Source organism: Rhipicephalus microplus, chromosome X, assembly GCF_043290135.1.
Source record: "Rhipicephalus microplus isolate Deutch F79 chromosome X, USDA_Rmic, whole genome shotgun sequence".
Lineage (NCBI taxonomy): Eukaryota > Metazoa > Arthropoda > Arachnida > Ixodida > Ixodidae > Rhipicephalus > Rhipicephalus microplus.
In genome coordinates, this window is record NC_134710.1 from 197,507,516 (window position 1) to 197,532,785 (window position 25,270).

The following is a 25,270-nucleotide window of genomic DNA, read 5'->3' on the forward strand; positions in this document are numbered from 1 at the left end:
GATAGATAGATAGATAGATAGATACGGTCCAACTTTCCGAAGTTCGCTAAGAAATGCTTCACATATAGTAAGCGCTATCGGAGAGAGGACTTCTACCAATTCTCTGTGGGAGAGAAACGAGTGGCTGTGGGCGGAGGTGACATTAGTTTTTAGGTTGTAACCGATAACCTCGCTGAAATAGACTGATCACTACTATCACTCCCTTCTCTCGCTCTCCCTCCCCTTTCCTTCATTCCTTCGAGAGTTGAGTGCGCTTTGTGTATGGAAGAACAAGTAGCACCTGTTCGTCTACGGATTCTTCCTTTCTTTTTCTCTCTTGGTGTTTCTAGCATAGACAGTCACGTCACTTTCCACTATACTGCCCACGTTCACGTGTTCTGCTGGACAGAGAGTAAAAGGAAATTATTTCTCAAATGATGATGTGAGTGACAGTGGTGTTGTGTTCGATGAATAGAAATGATCCTGGTCGGCTTATTTAAAGCAAGTGGAAATGAAACAGTGATGAAAAAGTTGAAGTGAAGCCTGAAAGATCATACAGTACCAAAGAAATATCGTTCAAAGCACTTATAGCACACACATGTGTTATTTTAAAGGAGACAATTTTGTTTTTCTAGTAGCATCAGAAAAAGTAAGTTGATGGTGGTTATTGCAGAAACTCAGCCCGCGTGTAGGTTTGAACAATCAAAGCATCTGAACAGTATTGCAATTTAATGACAGATAGTATTCATTTGATGACAAAAAGTTGTCATCTGCAGAAACCACCTTTTGGTGTCTAGTATAGGGTCCAGGTAAGAGAGCCACAAGAATAATGTAAGAGCAAACAATATGCTACTTTAACATAGAAGAACCTATAATGAGAGAGCACTCTGAAGTTCACGAGAGTCGTAGTGAGGGATTGTTGGCTGATAATTAGAAGCACCTGTTTGCAGCGTGCAATCGATACAATCACAAGCTAAGACTTGATTCGTAATACAGGGCTACATCTGCTCCAGCCAACAACTTCTTTTCTGGAAGAATTTGGTGTTGGCGCGTGATAAAATAATATTGATAGAGTACGATAAATACACGGCACAAAAACAAAAATAATTCTCCAAACCTTTTTTTTTTTCAGCTTGTCGTAAATTTTTGTGTAAAATGGGTGAGGCCCGCAGGGCGCGAGTTCGAATCCCGGCTGCGGCGGCTGCATTTCCGATGGAGGCGGAAATGTTGTAGGCCCGTGTGCTCAGATTTGGGCGCACGTTAAAGAACCCCAGGTGGTCGAAATTTCCGGAGCCCTCCACTACGGCGTCTCTCATAATCATATAGTGGTTTTGGGACGTTAAACCCCACATAGCTAGCAAAATCTCTCATAATCATATAGTGGTTTTGGGACGTTAAACCCCACATAGCTAGCAAAATGGGTGAGAGCTGCTGAATGCAGCCCTGTGAATATCGAAGTGTTGTTTCTGTAGTTCGTGCTGGGCTTTCGTGACCTCAATTTGTCCGGGACAGTAGCTACTTTTTTTTCTGTAAAAAGCAGTTCTTTCGTTTAACCAGTCAAGAAATAAATCGTCTTAGAGTTGTCAGTTTAGTAGCACAGCAGAGGAAAGCATTCAGCCACACTATAGCGCATTAATCCGCCGTGTAAATGTGTTGCCGAGCGACGCTGTGATGCGACGCTGTGATGAGTCGGTGACGTTACAGCTGACTTTCCAGGTGGATTTTACCACCTCAAGGTAAGCAGGTAGTAACAGAAATGGAAATGAGCTTGAAACAATAAGCACTCACGGAAGTTTTCTAGTGCTTTCCTATTCAAGGACAGGGCAGGAAATTGTGGTCTGCGAGCTACAGCGCATGCGCGTACGAACACTTAGAGCACATGATGGCAACGTGAAACCGTCCTCGGTATACGCGTGCGTCACGGTTCGAAGGACCACGTTGCTTTGACGCCGAGAGAATAATTTGTTGGCTGGCGCATTCATTAGCTTACCGCGTGGCGGCGAAGCAGGTTCACTCTCGTCACGGAAGCTGCGTGCGCAAGATGTCATTAATCATTTGTCTTCACATTGGAATCGTCCATTTCGGGAATGAAAGCCATTCTCTTGAGGATTATATTAAGGCCATGGTTACACACTCAAGGATTCGTGAGCTTGTTGGGTGTAAAGACTCAATGAAGAATAAAAAAGTTTTGAAAATTAATTTTTTTCACTTGGGAGCTATTAGACTCTGTTTAAGCGAAAGTAAAAGCATACGGAAAGAATACAATGATAATTTTTTGTTCCATATGAAAAGAGACCACACGAAACCTACACACAATTTCTCGAGGGACAGAAGCATGATGCTTGCGCCACACTCCTTGTTTGTCACACTGGGACAAAGAAAGAAGATATTTCGTAGTATACGTCTGTAAAAAACTGAAAAAAAAAAAACACAACAACATTGCCAGGCCTGCCAGGCCCACCCCACACAGTCATAGCGAAAACTGGAGGAGCGGCCTCTGTAGAACCTGTTGTCAACTCTCCTATAGGGCGAAAACAACAACAGCAAGAGTTGCAAGGTACCCACTACGCAATAAATCATCATTGTTTCGGGGAAACAGGAAAATACCCACCCTGTCAATATTATTGCGATATCAATTATATTCACACGCTCAGCTAGTTGTTGCCGCCGCCGCCACCACCATCACTTTCGTATATATATATATATATATATATATATATATATATATATATATATATATATATATATATATATATATATATATATATATATATATATATATATATATATATATATATATATATGGCGTATGAACGCAGGTATGGCTGGCAGAGGCCGAGAAAGAAAAAGTAAGAATGGAATAAGCTTTTAGCACTAGAAAGAGCACTCAGATGCCGCTTTCTTCACCTGGACCGGGGGCTTTCCTCTGGTCTGCTTCACTTCCACCACAGGAAATACCAGTGGATCAGTTTATGCGCAATGGAATTCCCGCAGTTCCTGTGGCCCTCGTCCCTAGCAATGACGGCTTCATTCGGATGAAGAATGCGAAAGTGGTCCAGGCGGAGCTTAGAGCTGCGACGTCTCACTTTCACAGCATCACAGAGGTCCGCCAGTTTGGCAGAGGTGGTATTCTATGTTTTTCATCTGATCAGCTCTGTGTCCAAGAGCTATTGAAGTGCTCGAGTTTCACGACCAATCCGGTGAGCGCCTTTATTCCCCCGCATCTGGCATGTGTGAAATGTATTGTTCGCGGTGTCGATGTTAACTTGACCCCGTCTGAGGTATTAGAGATGTTCCCGTGACTGGTGCTATCTCCGTTTATAGGTGTGCACGATTGGTAGAGAAGCAGAAGATGCCGACTGAGTCGGTAATTGTAACCTTTGCTGTAGTGAATCTCCCTAGCGAAATCAAGGCATGGCCACTAATATACAGAGTGTAACCGCTATCACCGCGACCACTCCAGAGTACGAAGTGTTGGCGATACGGTCACACTATTAAAGGATGCAGGTCAAAACTCAGATGCCGAGTGTGTGGTGACAACCACAAAACAAATGACTGCAAAGGTAAAGAAGAGAAATGTTGTCTCTGCAACGAACAAAACTGGGCAGATAGTCCTGATTGCCCAGCTAAGGCTCGAGAAATGCAACTTCTTGAAATTATAGGGCGTAGGCGCAGTTCTCGACGAGAAACCATAGAGGAAATACAGGCCAAAACTCAGGGGTATGCCAGTGTTTCAGCATGACATATCTCGAAAATGAATGGGTCGATTTCCCTGAATAATGCGGAGGTCGTAAAAACGGCTCTAGAAAACGCCATGGAATGACTGGCTTCTAATATTTGTGATTGTATATCTCAAATTTTGGCTAACCAGATGACTCGCATATTTGGTACAACGGGAGAGTCAGGCCTAGTATCCCAACATGTTGAGAGTTCACGACCAATAGTTGACGCTGAATCTGAAACTGCGCCATCCTATTATCCCTCTGCAGGAGCCTCTGCAATAGGTGTCCACAGCCAAAATGAGGAATTCGAAACCGCACCATCGTATTCTCTGTCTTCAGCACCCTCTTCAGTAGATAAACAGTCTAAGTGAGGACAAAGATGCAGATACAATAGATTCAGATGACATTGATTTGGACCCTAGGTCCCTGAAGCCATCTAGATCCCCTATGTCAAGGAAAACTAACTCACCGAAACAGACAAAGAACAAAAAGTATCTGAAGGAAAAGGAGAGCTTTTCAAAGAGAGATGTCTCGAAAGAAAGCATTCTAGAGAAAGCTATAGCGGAAGCAGCCCTTTCGAAACCACAGAGTTGCATAAGATTCTCCATTGGAATTGCCGATCAATTTATTCTGCATCTACGGATTTGGTATACTTGACTTCTGAATTCGCTCCTGTTATAGCATTACAAGAGATATGGCTATCTGTACCTAATTTGTTACAGTTAAATAACTTCCGGTCTTTTTGACTAGACCGTCCATCGAGAAGTGGGGGTCTAGCTTTCTTTAATAATAATTGAAATGGTATGAAAGTCAAATGTTCATACAAACTATGTCACCAGAATGCGAAATTTTGGCAGTAGACAATACATTACCCGATTGCACTCTTTCACCCTAGTGTATATATATTTTCCGGATGGAGTTCAAGACACATGAAGTTTGGATCTAGCTACAAAGTCGTGGTGCAAGGACAAAGTTTTAGTTGGAGACTTTAATTCTCATCACACGAGTTGGGGTTTCAGAACTGATATGAGTGGAAAACGCTTGTGGGAGTGGACAATGGCTAATGACCTGACGTGCCTCAATGTCAGAACCCCCACATTTATTCGTAATTGCTCCAGGTCGGCCTTAGATTTAAGTTTTGTCAGTTCGGCCATTGCTACTTCTTCTTGGAAAGCGCTGGACTGTGGCACCAACAGTGACCACTTAGCGGTAAGTTTTGAAATTTCTTGCCCGATAACTCCATCTTGTTCAAATGTAAGAGTATTTGTAAATTACACTAAATTTAAGAATGATCTCAAGTCAGCACTGGCTTTTCAATCGGAAGGGACCGATGATACAAAAGCACTGAAGATAAACGCAGTCTTTAAAGATCCTATAAAAGAGCCGAATTTACTGTTGAATCCACAAAAAAGGTATATAGCCGTTGGTGGAATGATGAATGTACAAGAAAGCACCAACGACGTCAGGCAGCTTGGAAGCAGCTCTTACATAATCAATCCCCCCAAAACTGGGCCGATTTTAAATTCATTGCAGCGGGCTTTAGGAGAACGGTAGCTCAAGCTAAACAAGAGTATGACAGAAGACATAATGAATACTTGTCGAAGCCTAAACATAGGAAAGCACTGTTCCAATATATGAGAGCTCGGAAAATCTTGCCATCACCAGTTAATGCAGCTTGTGATAATCTGTCAGCGCAAGAAATGACCGCTATTGAGGCAATCGGTAAAGGTCTGGAAAGCAGATTTACTTCAGTAGTGCCACAAGTGGGAAAAGTCTACGACAAACTCTGACTTTGACGAAGTGACACAGACCGAAGTATCCAACGTGAATAAACATTTACCCTTTGCGTCTCCTTGCCCAGATGGAATCACAGTACCCATAATTAAAATTCTGTTCAATTTATTGTCTATTGACATCGCCAATGTTATTAACTACTCCTTAAAAACTCATGGGTGCCGCAGGATTGTAGGATAGCAAAGGTCATTCCTATACTAAAAAATCCGGGTATAGAATTAACAGTTGATAATATAGGACCGATCTCTCTAACATCTAACATGGTTAAACTAGTAGAGAGGGTCCCACATAGCCGAGTAAGTATCTGGATGGCAGACAATTTAGTATTGAAACCGAACCAAATCTGCTTTCGTAGTGAAATCTCTATTTCGTGTGCCCATGCTGATTTAGAGAGCCGAATACAGCTCGCGCGAAAAAGAAGGCAATACGCTGCTTTAGTAACGCTTGACATAGCCAAGATGTAGGACAGTGTGAAGCACTTCATTTTGTTAAATACGCCAAAGAGATTGAATTTCCCACAATATTTTATTGAGTGGGTGGCAGAATTTTTAAAATCAAGAGAATTCTACTGCATCAAAGACGGATGTTCCTGATCTAGATTTAAACAAACGCGCGGAGTTTCCCAAGCAGCAGTCTTATCTCTAGTGTTATTTAATTCTTTAATGAGCACAATTCCAACAGATCAAGAAGTTACTGTCTACATTTATGCTGATGACATTACATTCTTTGCTGCTGACTGATATTTAGTCACTACAACTTAACCTACAAAAATATATTAACATGTCAAAAATTTGTTTGCAGTCGATTTCTTTATCAATAAATGTCAACGAATGTGCGCTCTTGCTGTTTCTGCTTGCAGAACCAATTTCAATTTCAATTCTATATGAACAGGAACCCATCCAGGAAGTAGGCTCCATAAGGTATTTGGGAATCATTTATATTGAGAAACTTAAGTGGAGTCCACACATAGAATATATAACTACCAAAGCACAGTTGGCCTCAGGCTTACTGCACAAGCTAAGTAACCGGAAATATGGGTTACGGAGGCACCCATTGATAACGTTGTACAAGATGTATATGTGCCCCATCATGCAATTCAAATGCATACTATTCTAGGGTGGCCCTACTTATAAAACAAAACCTCTAGTTGTCTTGGAGCGAGAAGCACTGCTGATGTGTCTGGGACTTCCTAGGTTTGTGGCTATCAACGTACTGTACGAGGAAGCACGCCTGCCTACACTACTTTGTCGATTTAGAATTTTGACCCTACAAGCATTTTTAAAATTTTATAGTTTACCGACAAGAAGATCTCAATATGCTTTTATTGCAAACCCAGACGCCTTCTTTCTTTCTCATTGACCACGGTTTCACACACCTCAGATAATGTTTGTACAAAAGAATCTACAAAGTATAAATGTGAACATTAGAAATGTAATTGAGACCAATGACTCGAATTGTCATGTTATAATGGAGTATGATGATATATTCCCCTAAAATGCCAAGTTACAATCTCTGAAATGTTTAAATAACATACTATTATATTACTTGGAGCATGCAGAAACTAAAAATATAATAGCCACAGATGCTTCAGTAAATAATCAAAAGGCAGGTGTAGGCATTGCCTCTGATTGGCTTGACTGGTCCTTTTCAGTGAGACTGCCTGATTTTACTCCAGTTTTCAAGCGGAGCTTGTGGCGATTATTTTAGCTCTTCGAAAACTTCCATCAAATCAATACAACGCAGTCATAATGACGAATTCTCTTTCAGTTTGTGCAGCTCTGACAGCTTCAGAAAACTCTCGAATTCTAAGCACATTCAAAACATTAGTACCACCACAGTTGAGGCTCCTGAGGTTACTATGGCTTCTGGGACACTGTAGATTAAGATTAAATCAATTGGCCGATTCCTTAACACGAGCCGCACTTGATGGGCCAGTTTTATACATACTGCCAAATGTTGAATATATTACGGCAATAAGATATCGAAAATCAGCAATCTCCAGTAATACGATAGAAAAAGTAACTACATGGACAGAATATAACCAATTCAAATTTCAATGGTGACCCCTCTGGAGCCCGTCCAGAAAGCTGGAAGTTTTAATTACTGAATTTTGATGCCCTGCTCCCCCCCAACCTGTATCTACACAGAGCTGGTCAGACAACATCACCCCTCTGCGCATTCTGCGGAGAAACTGAATCACTAGAACATTATTTTTTGTACTGTCGCCGCTACGCTATACTTCAAAAAAGGTTACTAGTTATTCCATTTCTGGAAATAGGCGTTAGATTGGCGGTGAAACCGCGCTAAGCTTTGGTGCCCCAGTTTTGGGACATTGCCACAGGGATGCTTTCAATGGCGTTTGCGATTATATTCAGGCAACCAAGCGTATATCATTGCGATCTTCAATCAAAAAATTATTATTTATTACTCCCCAGGGCAAAGTGAAGTAAACGCAGCTGAGTGGAAATCATAGCACCTCAAATCTCAAAATTGCTCAACTTGGCTTTTCTATTTTTTTCTTGTTTGCTCTTTTTTATGTGGTTTTCCTTACGTTAGTCTTAATATGCTACAAATTCATTACACATAGTTAAAATGATCACAGAAAAACTGCACTACACTTTCTTGGCCAATCATCCTGAGTGGGTACGAGCCTCCATCCCAGGGAAAGAAACAAACAAACATAAACATGGCGTATGAGCCAGGCCACATCTCCTAGTCATCGTAGCGTCACACGAGTAGACGGGATGAAGACCTGGCAGCCACTTCATCAACCAGCCATCATCATTGAACCCGTCATCAAGACGCAGTGACCGAACGTGAGCCACACAAGTGCTTACCAACTCTACACCATGACCAGCACGAAGACAGCACCATCAGCTGACTTTGACATTCCTAAGTACACCGGATTAGCGGACGACGGACCCGTCCAGGACTGCTTCAACCTATCCGAGCTCCACGCTGCCACTGCATCCTGATCGGAACGGTAGATGGTCATCAACTTTACCGACTACGTCTCCGGTGAGGCTTTTAAATTCTACCTCACCCACATATTTCAAAGTGATGAGTCATGGAAAAAGATTAAAAAAGAAATGACCGTGCGATTTCAAGAATACAATGACGACTATGACGAAGACTCGCTTATAACCAGCCATCTACAGACAATCGCACTCACTTGTCAATTTTACAAACAGTCTTCAAGCTTACGAACGCCCAGCATGAATCGACCACTGCCACAACACAAAGTAGAACATGAGTACACTGACAGGTGACCAAGCGTATTTCGGAAAAAAAGAACCATCAAGCCGGCCTTCCTTATGCACGCAAGGCGGCACTTCTAAAGTCATCGCTTCAGCATGTGACACGAGACGTTGCTCAACCGCTTGATACTCTCCATTCTTCGTCTCGCATACATGGCCCGCCACCCGGTTTTACATCACGCGGCTGATCAGGTGCTCCTAACGCTCACCGTCTGCCTCGTAAGGACACCGTGTTCACAATAAATGTATTATCGACGCATCGGGAAAATACCTAACCAGGCCACGACGACTCGAAGAGTGAAAATCAGTTTTCACACATTGGATCAGCTTACTTTCCATCTCGCACATTTGGCCCACCTCCTGGTTTTCCATCGCTTGGCTCTTTCGTCGCTCACAACGCTCACCTTACGCCTCACACGCCCACTGCGGTCGGGATAGAGCTGTGGAACTCGGAGGATACTCAGCCATGCCCTGCGGCTCCTATCCATATTCATTCATCAGAACAGCTCAGCTCGTAAGTTGCACGGAAAGACGGGCATTCAAAACTGAAATCAGACCAAACCATGCCTGTTGCGGTGTCACCGTCCACTGCGCATCCACCTGAACATCCAAACACAGAAGGCTCTGAAGCACCCACTCTCACAGGGTGCCGGGTGCCAGAAGCCTTCGTAATGAACGGTGTCACAGGTTCCAGTTACATTCCTCCAGTCAAGTCTGTTCTGCTAACTTCACCGCACAAAAATCATTGCAACAGCTACCAAGAGAGCATTGCGTCATGTTCCCAAGAAAAACATTGCCTTTTTCCAGAGGGCTGCCACCTCAGCATTTTTCGCAACACCAGTAAAACTAGCCCAAGAAAATCAACCAAGTTAAGCGACATGTCATCCAACACGGACAACCACAGTCATACAAAGACCGCTCGCAGCCTAAGGGAAGCCATATGCAAGAGACTTAAGTGAAGCATCGACAAATTCGAGATGTCTTTTTAGAGACGAAGAACACATCAGGTCCAAGACATTTTCCCGAAAAGAAACATCACACACGCTTTCTGCAGCAGAGATCAAGACGGAGCCTACAATCAAAGCTATTGAAACAACAAGAGACGAAACAAGACAAACCGCGTAAAACCACACCCTGTTTTTCAGAAAGAAGCAGGCATCGCACCATTAGCCAATGATTACGCAAACTGGCAGTGCCCCGTGCGTACATTCAAGACACACAAAACGACGTGTGTAAACTCGGGCCATGAGGGTACGAAGGCGTTCCACCCTTGTTTATTCCTCGCCAGAATTGCTTTACATCACCATTTCCTGCCTTCTAGCCGTACATCTGTTGGCCAGTACGCAACAGTCAGCCTCGCCCACCAGAACTCTAGCACTTACCGGACTGCTGCACTCTCCTCTGAAGCTATAGTCTGTTTACGGAACTTTTCTGGGACATTGAACGATTTCCCTTTTTTGACAGTGTTCACTTCCACGCCGTGTATGTTTCGTTTTCGTTTCTGTTCATCTGGCACCCCGCCGCGGTGGTCTAATGGCTAAGGTACTCGGCTGCTGACCCGAAGGTCGCGGGTTCGAATCCCGGCTGCGGCAGCTGCATTTACGATGGAGGCGGAAATGTTGTAGGCCCGTGTGCTCAGATTTGGGTGCACGTTAAAGAACCCCAGGTGGTCGAAATTTCCAGAGCCCTCCACTACGGCGTCTCTCATAATAATATGGCGGTTTTGGGACGTTAAACCCCACATATCAATCAATCTGTTCGTCTGGCGTGTCTTATTTTGGGGAGAGGGGGAACCCTGTGACGTATGAAGGCAGGTATGGTTGGTAGAGGCCGAGAAGGAAGAAGTGGGAATGGAATAAAAATAGCGTATCAGCCAGGCCATGTCTCCCAGTCATCGTAGCGTCACATATATACGGTGAAAGATGCGCTAGCCTCCTTTTTCTGTGGCCCCGCCGCGGTGGTGTAGTGGCTAAGGTACTCGGCTGCGGACCCGCAGGTCGCGGGTTCGATTCCCGGCTGCGGCGGCTGCATTTCCGATGGAGGCGGAAATGTTGTAGGCCCGTGTACTCAGATTTGGGTGCACGTTAAAGAACCCCAGGTGGTCTAAATTTCCGGAGCCCTCCACTACGGCGTCTCTCATAATCAAATGGTGGTTTTGGGACGTTAAACGCCACAAATCAATCAATCAATCAATCCTTTTTCTGTGGAGCGCACGTCCCCTTTCCGGCCGGGCTCGTCTGCTCGAGCTCTTATCTCGCCAACGAACAAGAGGGGAGGGGGGCAGCGCTTATGATTGCCGCGCGAGCACAGCAACGACGAATACGCGCCTTGTGCTCCCACTGGAACCGGGAACTTCTACGGGCTGTGCTCTCAACACGAAAAAAAAAAGGTGCCAAAAGTCTACCTGGAGCGGTCGTGTTATCTTGCACTAGCCTTTTCTAGGCTTACGTGAGATCGAATCTAGACGAGTTGACTATCAGCCTCACTTTGTATATCAAAGCTGTCACGGCACACCAGCTTTTTTGTGGTGATCTACCGTGGCTGCGGCGCAGGAAACTTGGTTACTTAGGAAGTGCATGTTTATCATAAATACTATTGCTCATAAAATGTTAGCCTTGTTTTGCAAAAAATTCGAATATGTTCCTATAGTATTTATTTCTTAGCATTTTTGGCGTAACTGTGACTTTTTATCCCTTCATGGTGAAGGGAGTTACCGGCGACACATTTGTAAGCCATAATGTGTACTTTGTTGATGTTGTGACCGAAAACGATAAAGAAGTATGGCTGGACAATTCGCTATAGGTTGACACTTTAATTCACGAACTCGTTAGGTGATTCAAATTCTTGGACGCATGGTTGGTATTTACACTTTTACCCTTCTATATTGAAACTGTTACCGGGACTCCTTGCGTGAGAGGAAGTTTATGTAGGATATTTTTGTAACACAGCTCTAAGCACCAGTGTGGTTCTGTAGAACATAAAAAACACTGCATCAAAATGATCAAAAAACAATGATCAATACTTCCAGGCTTTTTGCATAAGCTGCAATGTAGGTAGATCCCAGGCATAGGCTGGCAAAAAAAAAAAACGCAGAGCTTCCAAAGACTCGCTCATCAAAAATATTTTGCTCCGAGTGTTCTGTCAGACTCACCAGATGTTTGTTCAGCCATGCAGACTCACCCGGACGCAGACTCTGGATGCTTTCTTCAGCCGGACTGGACTCGCTCCCACTGAAACTGACTACATATTACCCGGTAGGACTCGCTCAGGCTCAGACTCACGAATTGATCTGAGTGTGAGGGAACCTGAGTGAGTCGACTCACGAGTACGTAAATTAGCGTAAAACTAGCTTTTCAGATCGTGGTGTCTATGCTCTTCATCGACAGTGTATCACATAACGGGTGCTCTACATGGCGCCTTTTGGTCATGTAGAACAAAAATACGAGTTATCAGTGCTTGGAATCTAGTCAGGAAATTAAAAAAAAAGTCAATTCCCACGAGATGAAAAAAAAAGATATGAACAGCTTCCCACGAAAGACTTTCCGAGAGGAGGCCACGCACCCCATACCCCCGACTACCTTACGCTTCTGATCAATAAACATTAGGGTGACACATCAACGCTAATGTGTTGAGATATGTGTGAATAGTATTTAGTATAAACTTGAGCCGCTGTAAGCTGGTAGTTATGCCGAATATCAATCAATAGGCCCACGGGTCGGAAAAAACACGTGGAACTCATGCATGCTCACTCGCGAAATATATTTTGCACTAACGGCTCCCTGGGGCTTTGAGGCACTAATATTGTCCTCAGCAGGATTCACTCGGACTCAATTTCACCAAATTATTACTCACACGGTCTCACGGAAGCTGGAATTATGAATGACATTACCGACCTATGGTCCCAGAACAAAATAAGTCACTTGGAACTTTCATGCCTTCGCAGAAAAAGTACCTGTGCACACTTTCGAAAAAAAAATAAAACACACTTTGCTTTCGACACCCTCATTTGTTAAACTCGAGTTAATTCAGCAGAGAACTTGTTTTGGAATGCGCTACCGCGAAAACTAAATAAACGTCATTGAAATCAACCCTATAAACATCAGGTACTCTGATGTGACAAAGGGCAGGAGACTACCCTACATCCTAACCTTTCTTATTCGCCTGCACAGTGTCCGGAGATCAAGACTTATTGAGAAAAATGCCGAACAAAAAAGGGAAGGAAGGAAGGGGAACATTGAATTTCAAAAATGTAAAACATTCGCGTACAGTGGTTATCCATGATATGCAAAGCACGAATGAAGAAGGTTGATGTCCCTTCAAAATTAGCCCAACGTTACGAGGCGGACGTGAATTATGCCGTACATGACTTCCATGCTTTGATTATTATATTCGGACGTGTCATTTACCTTATTCGTCTATTTACGTCACGTGATACCGAATTTGGTATGCGTTGAGCTAGTGAAACGGACATGAGCGCGCTATGAGCGCAGCATGTCGTCATGTTTTACATGACACGCATATAATAATTATCATGTTTGGACTCTTCATTCACCTTCGTCATCAATTAATGTAACGGAATGCCAAATTAAGTATATGTGGAAATAGCGAAATGGCCGCGATCACGCTATAAGCTGATTACGTTGTCATGTTTTTACATGACACGCATTTCATGATTATTATGTCTGCACCAGTCATTTGCCTTCATTATCCATTTACCAAATTACGTAAATATATGTGAAGCATACGAACGACTGCTAGCGCATCATGAGCGTGGCATGTCGTCATGTTCTTACATGTAACACATGCCATGATTATCATGTTTGCACCAGTCATATATAATTTCATCATCTATTCATGTCACGTACGTAATACGAGCGCATATGAGCGTGGGATGTAGTCAGTCATGTTCTTACATAACACGCATGTCATGACTTCTACGTGAGGGCCTCTCACTTATGCTCGCCATGCAGTCATGTTATACCACACCAGTTTAGCGATATGTAATGTGAACGAAACCACCGCAGGAGCAGCAAGACCATGAAATCTAATTCATGACATTCGTGATATACATGTCCTGATTTTCATGTTATGACTAGTCAATTATGTTCCTCGTACAGCCATGTTATTCCACAATAATTTTGGTATTGATATCATTAGCGATACGGCCAGGAGACCTAAAGGTCGTAGGTGGCTAGATAAACAGACAGACAGACAGACAGACAGACAGACAGACAGACAGACAGACAGACAGACAGACAGACAGACAGACAGACAGACAGACAGACAGACAGACAGACAGACAGACAGACAGATATAGATAGATAGATAGATAGATAGATAGATAGATAGATAGATAGATAGATAGATAGATAGATAGATAGGCCTTTACTAGAAGCCTTAGCAAGCCTTTACAGCGTATGGAGGAGAACGTAAAAAGAAACTCCGGCAGATACCACGTACCTGGTAATCGACGTTATTCGAAGCATAAGGAGAGAAGGTTGCCATGTTGCAATTTTCGTATTGAGTGGCACGTCATGAAATGGAGCTAAATATATGTACAAATGTTTCACGCACAGACATATGTTGAAGAGTTGCAGATGTTTATATAACGAGTTGTTTGAACTTGCACGACGATGCCAACTGGAACATGAGCATTGCAAACACCAGAGGCTGATATGAAGAACTGATGCTCGCGAGGATGCTGGCCATGGACACTGCTACAAAAATGAACTTCAGCGCATGGCAACAAGCAACTATTGACGTTAACTTGACGTGACAGCTGTATCGAAAGAGTACATATCTGATGTTTTTAATATAAAATTGGGGGTATAGGCAGCACTGCAACCACTATTCACGTTGCACGAAGATTACCGTCTATTTGCAAAGTAGTTCCGAAACTTGCTGTAGCTCTGTGGTAAAATGCATCATTGCCACAAAAAATGCTTGGGTTTGATTCCAGCTGGGGCCCTGACATTTATTCTTTGCACTCGTCGGATCGACGCTACCGAAGTCGGGCCTTTCTTAACGCTGGCGCGTTGAAATTTCTCATGTGTGTTTTCGTCGTTTGTGGCACATACCTGTACACCAGCGGACCTACGCGCCCGTGGGTACATGCCACTGTTTAGCGGGAAGTGTTTGATGACGCATGCAACGGAATTGTGACATTATTCAAGTCTTGACCAGGGAGTCATATTCATCAAACCATCTTACCCTTGCTAATTTTGGTTAACGTCAAGTTAAGGGGGGACCACGAGATCACCCAAACGTAAGCGGCTAGATAGATAGATAGATAGATAGATAGATAGATAGATAGATAGATAGATAGATAGATAGATATATAGATAGATAGATAGATAGATAGATAGATAAATAGATAGATAGATAGATAGATAGATAGATAGATAGATAGATAGATAGATAGATAGATAGACACGCTCAAATACTCTGAAGTTTGCTAAGAAATGCTTCGCATTTAAGACTAATCACGATGATTGCATGATTTCATAGTAGGTCATTAACGGTTGAAAATGTATTCGGTCCTTTACCTGACGTGAGCAGCACAAATATGCTTATAGGGGCAGTCGTAGCCTTCCTACAAGTCAATAGACTGGAATGCACATATTTACCTTCACCCCAGCGTAGCGGGACTATATTGGCGCATTCACTATTCAAGTTTTGTTATCGCCATGTTTTAGTGTCAGTGATTCTCAGTGCAAGCCACACCTGCAGTGTTAGAGAAGCTTCAGTACTGCAGTAGATTATTTTGTTAAGATTACGCCCATTTCGCGAACATTATAGACTATTCTGGAACCTGCGTGGCCGCTTGCAATAAGGCAAAATATTTTCAACATATGTGGCGTTTGACGTCATAAAACTACCATATGACTATTAGAGAACGCCATAGTGGAGGGCTCCGGAGATTTCGACCTCCTGGGGTTCTTTAACGTGCACCCAAATCTGAGCACACGGTTCTACATCATTTTCGCTTGACATGTTTACGTGTATGCGTGAGGGGTATGCGCATAAAACGAAAGAGAAAAACAAGGAAAAAACTCTCCCAACAACCTGCTAGTATTGTGCTGTAGCTCAGTATCAGCGAGATGCGTTAGTACCTCTCCTCTCACGCTGACACCTTCGGAAGTGATGTACCTATTTTGACTGAGTCATGGTGTATGATGTGCGTTTTAGCACAGGTGACCATGTGACGCCATTCCTGACTTGTATTTGGAGTGCGTTTAACCGTGGAGCTATTCTAGAGCTAAACCTGACAACAGATGACTGTCCGCGCCGCATATTATGCTCGGGTGTCCAGATACACCCATAGATGGCGCATGGGCCTCGGTCTCAGACCAAGCGGTTGCCTCACAATATAACCGAGAAGGGTGACTCGAGATTGAACAGGGCCTAATGTTTTCATAGCAGGAGCACGTGTGGCTGGGGCTTCTCCACGTCCTTTCTCGTGCAACCATACTCTATAAATAGCGTAATCTCAAACATCTTGACAGAATCACAAGGGAAACACAAGAAAACCGCCAATCCACTATTTCTGTAGCTTTCCAGAAACTGGGGTAAGCTTCATTTGGTTCTTGCTGTCGTCGAATTTATTTTCTGCGCGTGCTGTCTCATATAGGAATATGCATGTGACTTGGATACGCCATTATAGTATGTAGAAGCGATGCGCTACGCTTGTAGCTTTTCCTGATCTAAATTGGAACTTGCTTAAACGGAAAAAGCGCCTGTACTGTGATTGGTTTCCCATTCTGCATCCCTGTTTGTTTCTCAGTAAATGGAACTCGTTCAGATGAAACGTACTTACCTGTTTCTTGTGAGATCTGTTTAATGAAAGTTTAGTGTAATCCTTTCCTCAGCAGCGTTTTCATGCATGTATTGCTCTCTCTCTCTCTCTGTTTGTCACCCTCAGAGGTAGAAAGAGAACAGCAAGCTTGTGCGAACATCACTTTAAACGACGTTCCTGTTTGGATGATTTTTCAATATTGTCCAACTTTCTTTTGAATTTATTCAGAGCAGTGAACTTCATATTACGAAGCATACGAGGCTCGCTTGAAATCAATATTTCTAACCATTCCTTCGCCTTATAATTAAAAAAAGACATTTACATTCACTGGCTGTATATTTTGGAGTTCACTAGCCTTTTTGTCCTAAGACTGCAGTTTTTTGCTTCTTCCTCTTTGTTTCTGCATTGAGAAACTTCATGAAAGCTTTATTTAACTTTTATATTGCCCCTGTTCTCATATAAGGCATCTAGAAAATTTCGATTTCGCTCCAATAAATTGGAAAATTTCTTTTTGAATGGCAGAGAATGAACGATATAATAATGTTTTGCCACAAAGTTAACATACTGCTAGCACCTTCACCAGTGCCCTATTTTGTTGCATAGTCGTGATGTCAATAACTAGACTTGTAGAGTGAGTGCTCCTTCTAGGCGCACCACTCGGTACTGTCGACAGTGTTTTCTCATTCTTGGTGTCTATAGAAAGCCCTGAAAAAGAATGCTTTTATCTAATCTTGTTAGCTTCTCAGCTGGTTTTGAGCTGTGCCACTTCTCCTAACTTCATGTTCATCAAAGAAGAGATTACTGACATGCTTTGGCCGCAAATAACACACACACAAACCAAAGAAACACTCAACGACAAGCAGAGATTGGTGCCTTATATATTCACTTCATTTGTTTTCTATTTCAAATATGCCGTCTTGTATAAAAAGAATGACAATAAAAAATAGGATGAAACTCGAAAAGAAATATTACCCGGCAAAAAAAAAAAAGAAAGCCGGAAAGTCATTCTTTTACTCTGTATATTCGAGATTCCTTCTACAACGTCGCGTGCTACAGTGTGAAACAACTTGCAGAAGAAAAACTAACGGTAAAAAAAAAGAAGTAAACTAAAGGAACGTAAAAAAAGTACAAAGTAAGCAAAAGAAGTGAAGTACAAAAAGAAAGTTCAAGGGAAAAATAAAAAAAGAAAAAGCACGGCAGTGAAGTGAACCCAAAAGAAACAGATTAGGCACAGTCATTTTGGTTATTTTGTTCAGGATTGTTAATACAGTGCTTGTTTAGTGAGTCTGGTTCAGTTTTAGTCGAGCTGGCTTAGGATACAGTTTACACTTTATCGAGACTGCTTTTTGAATTCACTGCACACTGAGCGATTGACCCAATTTGATTACAAGTGTTTTAAAAGTAAGAAAACTTCACGCGCGCTTTTCGTTCCCATAAAATTTAGCCAAGTTTCAGTTTCGAAATTATGTTGTTTTAGATTAAAAAAAGAAATGCCTCATCTATATTTTTGAAAAGGCATGAAAACATGAAAGTTGCATATTTTACTGGGTAAGGTGTCCACCATGGCGCTTCATTTGCCCGAATAAAGCAACAAGCAAGCTTGCCATCGCATTTATGGACATACAAACGTGGTGCACCTAAATGTATATAATAAAAAAAGAAAACACGGATGGAAGTGTAACGCCGCAGGCATAGATAATAGTTACAACGCTGTCTAGTAGCCTTCAACCTTCTCTATGACGATGACTGCAGATTATCCAAGAGGGGTATTTAACAGAATGATTACTAGCAAAACTTAGAGCAAGTACAATAGTTATGTTTCAGTAAAGGTTTAACAAAAAGCATACTTCAAGACATCAGAGAAACTCGTTTCCTACGCTCTTCCTAAAGTCGGAGAATACAGCGTTCACTTTAAATATATATAAGACTCTCGTACTGGGCAACAACGGAACGATTTGAAGCCCTATTTTAATTGTGTTGACTTGAGTTTGTCTTACGTGTCACTTGACAGTCGAACATATAAAACAATAAAAGAAATGACAAGATCTTAGCACTGGAAAAATTTGTAAACAAGGTTTGTGTGTTGCAGCATATACGTTCCAACAAGTCCACTTGTCGGAAGGTCGGCTCGACACAACCCCTGTTTACTGCAAGTTTTCATCGCAGGCTTGCATCTTTCCCTTCCGGTCGCTTTTAAGATATCAGTTTGAAGTTTATTTGGTCTTTCCTTTGGTACATGTATTTACACTTTTAGGGATGTAGCAAATTATTAAAGGTGTCCCTAATGGAATGCTAACATAAAGAACACTAAACGGCAATCGTCATTGTCACTGCCTGCGATACTTAGGTGCAGCAGGCAGGGCTTTTTGCAGGCAGGAACTTTATGTTCTTTTAGGTAATTTTAAATTGCCCAACACCACTCTCTGTCACTGGGAAGGCATTAAACGGTAATTAATATAAAACACGAGAAATAAAGTACCACATAAAATTCTATAGCAAATGGTAATTCTTAATAAACCGTAAAATCATAAATTATGCGGCAGTTTGATGTAATGAGTACAAAAAGGTGCGAATATGTGATGTACAAGTGCTAACTTGAGTACACGTGAAAGTCAATACAAGAAATCTCTAGAGTACGACGAATTACTATGAAATAAACTTTTAATTTGTGCTAGAAAAGAGGTGAATGACGCGGATATCTTCAGATTAGCAGTCAGGCTATTGTAAATGAAAGTTTCGCTAACTTTCAAAGATTCACGGTCATAGTTAGTTTTTATTTTTTGTGGCGAAAGTCGGGTGCGAGAAACCTTCACTAGGCCGAAGTGACGTACACGAAGGAACACCAATAGTAAGTGGGAAATACCGCGAAATATTCTGTGTATTAAATATGCAATAATATAAGTAACCAGATTGCGTACAATTATAAATCGGACTTTTAACAAGTTGTCACCTCTTACGTTCGTATAATTATGCTTCCTTAAGCGTAGAGCTCGTATTTGGATAATTAGAATAGTTTTATGGTGAGATTTGAACGTGCAACCCCATATACCAAAGAAATATTTATGTGCTAATGAATGAATGCGTAAGAAAGATTACGTAATCTTTCGTTTGAAAAAAAGTGCCGACATTAAAAAAAAAAACTTACAATTTGTAACAGGTCTTCTCCGCAACGTTGCCCGCATGTAAATAAAGTTTTAGGTGTGAATTTTCATGCTCTCAGGAATTTAGTGCGAGTGGCATGCTGTAAGAAACAGTTGTTGTAGATTATGTCATTGTGTGCTAAAGTTTGCCACTTTTTTGAGTGAATAATGATGATTACAGCTTTCGCAGGATTAGGTGTGACAGCATCGGTTGTTCTCGAGCGGTGAAGATTATAAAGTTGAGCATTAACTTTGACAATTAACAAATTTTTGTTCCTCTCAGAAACTAGCAGGTTAGTGTCATTCGCAGAAAGCAGCGTAGTAGCCTTGTCTATTTGTGAGGGTAAATCATTTATAAGCAGGAGGAAAAGTAGTAGTCCCCGTATGGAGCCCAGTGGCACTGCCGTATTAACTAATTTAGCCGATGACTGTGACGTGCCCATATGAGCGATTTGCGTTCTGTCTTTTAAGTAGCTGCGTATGAGTTCTAGAGGCATTGCAGTAATTAATGCCATATCGATCAAGTTTACATCAAAGAATATTAGATTTAAGAAGTCAAACGCCTTTGCAAAGTCACTAAAAACTCCTGGTACCAACAAATCGGAATCTATCAATTTGCTAATACTGTCAATAAACGTTGCAATTGCTGTTGTCGTCGAGCAATTTTTTCTAAAACCAAACCGGTGAGGCGAAAGAATTTAAAAATTTTCTAAATAACTCGTCATCCGATTGTAATTCAGTTTTTCAGGAACTTCACTGAAAATGGAAGTACCGAGATTTGTCTATAATTTTCTACCTTGTCTTTTTCTTTTGATTTGTACAGGAGAGTAAGTTTAGCCATATTTTATCTCAGTTGGAAATGAGCCTGTTGTAAATATATTTATTATTGTTGCTTGCACTGGTGAAGTGCTGTATTTAACAAGTTTGGCAGAGTAGGCTGATATGTTATTGATACCAAAAGCGGTGTTGCGCTATGCCGAAATAACACAAGCTACTTCGATTTGACCTGGGGGACGAAGAAAGAATGAGGCATCAGAATGAGATACGTACGATGCATCAAATTGTGTTTCCGTTGGTTTTAAATGTGAAGAAAAATAACAGCTGAATTCTTCGCTGATATCATCTAGTGAAGTATACGAAACGTTGTTAGGAATGATCTTTTCAGGTAACACTATCTTTTTTCTCCACCGAGGTATTTATTCAGAAGATCCGAGTTCATTGTGGAGTAATTTCCACTGCAAAAAGTTCGGTTGCTAAAGTACTCCTTATTTGCAGCGTAAATGATTCCCTTCAATATGTATGAGTATGTCGTGTACCATTTATTTTGTGATACATTTTATGGCTGTTTCTTTAGCTTTATATAGATATTTTTTGTTTATAGAGCGCAAACATGAGTTTGATATTTACAGGTCTCTAGGCACTTTACGCTCGGACCTCACAAGTGAAGATGCAGTAGCGGCATGTACTACCTTTGAGTACAGTTCAACAAACCTGTCATAGCTCTCGTTGGAGGATGGCAGTTCAAGCACAGGTGTCCAATCTGTGGCACGTACGTTCTTAACAAAGAACTCCGGGTCAAATGAAGTCCTAATGAAACGGTTCTCAATTAGTTTGAAACAGTTGAAGAGAACAAAGCAACAGGGTAATAATCTGTAATAGCTAGCCACATCCAATACAAAAGAAGAAGTACAGAGTGAAGTATTAGATAAGACAATCATCAATAATCCGGCTGCTATGGTCAGTGATTCGTGTAGGAATATGAACAAGCGAAGAAAAACCATAGCTTGTGAGACGTGTTACATATTTGTAGTAAGTTGGAGAGATTATATTTGAGGGATTAATATTGAAATTCCTCTTTTTAATCACAGCAGCTTTGCCATTTGAATAGGTCTGAAAAATTGTATCGAGATCTTCACAAAAGAGATCATAACATGCTGTTGATGATCTATAAATAACACCAACGATCAGATTATGTGGCATTTTCATCTTTACTTTATCGACTTCTATCCAGACGGACTCACAACATAGAGTATTAAATTGAACGTCACATCGCCGCTTGTAAGTGGTGCTGTCGTCTATGTAGATTGTTGTTCTCACATGAGCAGTGCCAGTGACGCTTCCTGCGTGGTGCTGGGCTTCAGTGCTATAATGCCGTACTTTACAGGAGTGTACTTCTTTGTCGGACACACACGTTTCATATATACCAATGGATGAATATTTACGCCTAAAAAGAGCCCACATATTTCGATTTTCATCAGAAAGTTTTTTTCAAAGTGTGAACATTAAAATGTGCGTCAAAAAGTTCATCTCCTGAAGCTATAGCCCCAGAGCATGTGCTGTGGGATTGTTAAACGAGATTCGAAAATCATTTCAGTCTGATTTAATCACTGCACATGACAAACCATACTTTCAAGTAACTAGATGACGTTAGTGCTGTCGAATCTGAAGGCCCCGTTAACTTACCCGTTAACTGTAAAATGAAAAAAGCTCTGTTTGTAGCCTGTCGTCATTGCGGTGGTAATATCTATGCATGCTTGAATTACGGTTCATTGGCAAACTACTATTCATGGTTGGGCTCTTGCGTCTCAAAACCACGACAAAGTTATGAGGTATTGTGTAGGGGAGGGCTCAGAAAATATCGAACAATCGTTTTATTTAATGTGTGCCTAAATTTAAATATACGGGCTTCTAGCGTTCCGCCTTCATCGAAATGTAGCCTCCGTGGCCGGGACTTGACTCCGCGACCTTCGAGTCAGGCATCGGGCACCATAAGCACTAGACAACCATGGTGGGTATTTTGGGCATGACAAGCAGCACTTCTCAGCGATGCGTGGGAAGTATACACAATGTACTCTTCATTCCGCTAAAACTTCAGCCCCATAAAAATGAAGCAATTAAAGTGTTGTCTAGTCTGGAATTAATCCTTATTAAATCGGGTTATAAGGGTAGTGCAATCTTCCCAATGAACAAATACGATTACCCTAGTATGGCCCGCAGAATGACCAAGTATTCTACAGGCACTTGAGCACCCACCTGACCAAACAGTTCATGACCAAAGTAAGAGGAGCTTTTGGAAATCTCGCAACAAAAACAGAAAATTGCAGAATCTGCGCCTAAATTCTGAGTTCAAAGTCATTACACCTTGCTTCGGTCTCACATACTTTATTACGTTGTCTGATACTCTCCCTCAAGTGCACGCGTAGTTCTGTTAATCTCTCTCTTTTATTCCACTTCCTTTCACCCCTTTATCACTTCCACCAGTGCTTGGTGGGAAACCGGACGTGCGTCTGGTAACGTCACTGCGCCTCCTTGCTTCTGTCTCTCTTTTCATCCTGCTTCACAGTTATCGCAATTTTACAACTTTATTATACTTTCTAGCCCCTGCAGTATCAAATAATAATTAAAATTATTTGAAATATTACCACTCTATAAGCTGCGGTAATATAATATAAATCTCCCTGTTAGTTCTCGTGTAAAAGTAATATTTTATCTAATTTGACTTAATTATAAACTCTCATAGTACCTTATGTCAAACTAACGGGAATTTTAAATTTGTGTCACCAAAAATCGCTTGTGTGAGAACTTCTGAAGTTTACTTGTGAAATCCGGAAGAAAATTTCACTTGTCATGTAAGCATGCATGCGATTTTTATCGGAGCGTAGAAATAATTTACTGATGCTATTCGAAGAGCAATATAGAAACTGCCGCATTTGCGTAAAATGTGGGCTGCTCGCAAAACTTCCTATTTGTGCAGCATAATTCGCTAAAAAGTAAGTTTTTTGTTGTGTTCGTCACGTTAGAGGCTCGTTTGAATTTAAATATTTATTATCATTTATGCAGGACAGTGAAGTTGTTACCGCAGGCAATTTCGATCGTGTTAACATATCTGCAATGTGAATACGAGATCCTACCACATTCCCACTTTTTCTGGACCCACCAGAATCTACTGGCCATAGTTGCAACCAATTTCGGCAATCGTCATAACTTATTTTTTCTTTTTTTGAAGAACGTTGCGAGTGAAAACAATAATAATGCATTTACATTATAGCATTCACAATGTTTATGAAAAGTAAAACAATTGGTTCTTGATATATAGTACCTAGGCTTGCAGAATACTAGGGGCTTCATTTGGACGCCGCAGCAACATCGAGCCAGCCCCACCTACAAAAAAGGCCTGCTACAATATTGAGTAGAATACCTTGTGTATTTACCCTGTAGGTATTTGTCAGACCATAGTAACTAGTCTACGTTAGAGTTAGTCGAATTTAGGTGAACTCTGGCTCGTGAAGATTAGACTCGGTTCATAAGAAATTAAAGTCCGCCAAACTCATTCGAATAGAGAAATTAGTGAACTCCAGACATGAGGTGACCCGTGAAATCACAGAATTACAGATTGACAGAAAAAGACTGCCTAAATGTTTCGGTGTCTCTTAGTGTACATTCTGTTTCCCACTTAGGTGAAATCTCGCATCGCATAACACGTGGTGCGGCCAGCGCTGTACTCGCGTGCCGCTATGGCAGATGACATCATTTAACACTACAGCACTTCAAGTGTCTGTGCATCCGCGAACTGCTGCCGGTGCTTGACTGCAGCGTTGACAGCAGCTCGATTCATGTGTGCCGAGATTTGCTCTATGTGTGAAACAGGCTGTATATTTAACAGTGTAATCGAAAAGACGTGGGCTGAGAACAGTAGTGCACAGAACAAGTGAGAAGTAAGAAAAAAATATTCCAGAACTCTAAAACAGGTATGTAGAAATACAACTCAAATTATGACGTGGCAGCAAAATTTTTTTTGAAGAATTACATTGCTATCAGGAGGGTTATAGAAACGATACAACCCCAGGAAGCGGGTGGGGGGGGGGTTGCTTATTGTTAGCTACTTTAGCTAATAACTGGATGATGCCATTGTCATTCATAGAGCCCTAGACAAATCATATGTATATGACGAAAGAAGATAAAAGGGATACGAAAGCAAGCTAAAGAAAGATGGAAGGCCTGAGTGTCACTAAAACAAACGACTGAAAAACTGCAGCTCCTGAACAAGCTCAAAAAGGTGCAGATAAAAGCAGATGACATGAGGATCAGAAGGAGCAAAAATAAAACAAAGCACCGGTGTCGCTGAGACCAAACTAGCTAAGAACTGCACTATCAAATCCATAAGTGACTGAGAGTACCTCAGGAAAAAGGCGCAGCGGGTATCAAACGTGTTACCAGGCGAGCCCCTTCTACACACACATAAAAAAGCCTTGCGTTAGTTTATTGCTGCCATAGGAAAAACAAAAGAAAGATCTAACGAGGGGAAACCATGATACGATTATGAATGACGCTGCAGTGGAGGGCATCGGAAACGTTGACCATCTGGTGTTTTTTAAGGCGCACTGACATCGCGTGGCAAACTGGCCACTAGCATTTGACCTCCATCGAATGCGACCACCGTGAGCGAGTTCGAACCCACCTGTAGTGAAAGGATGAAGATCGATTTTTGCTACCTTTCTTTAACGCGAAGTTGAAGCTTATAACTACACGCGTTACTAGAGGTTGCAGTCCTAGAAGAATATGCCGCCACGGACGGATGTCAAA

General features: G+C 41.8%; 1 protein-coding gene across 3 annotated transcripts in view; it reads right to left on the reverse strand.

The window, feature by feature from the left end:
- Window positions 1–25,270, reverse strand: part of LOC119187642 (putative 4-coumarate--CoA ligase 1) — a 353,621-nt gene that overhangs the window by 111,897 nt on the left and 216,454 nt on the right. Inside the window, exon 1 of one of the 3 annotated variants that reach the window (XM_075878456.1) lies at window positions 11,904–11,937. The exons of the other annotated variants lie outside the window; for them this stretch is intronic. Within the exon in view, the coding sequence (XP_075734571.1) occupies window positions 11,904–11,922 (19 nt within the window). The 5' untranslated portion in view covers window positions 11,923–11,937. Of the gene's footprint in view, window positions 1–11,903; window positions 11,938–25,270 lie in introns of those variants that run through there. 3 annotated transcript variants of the gene reach the window in all.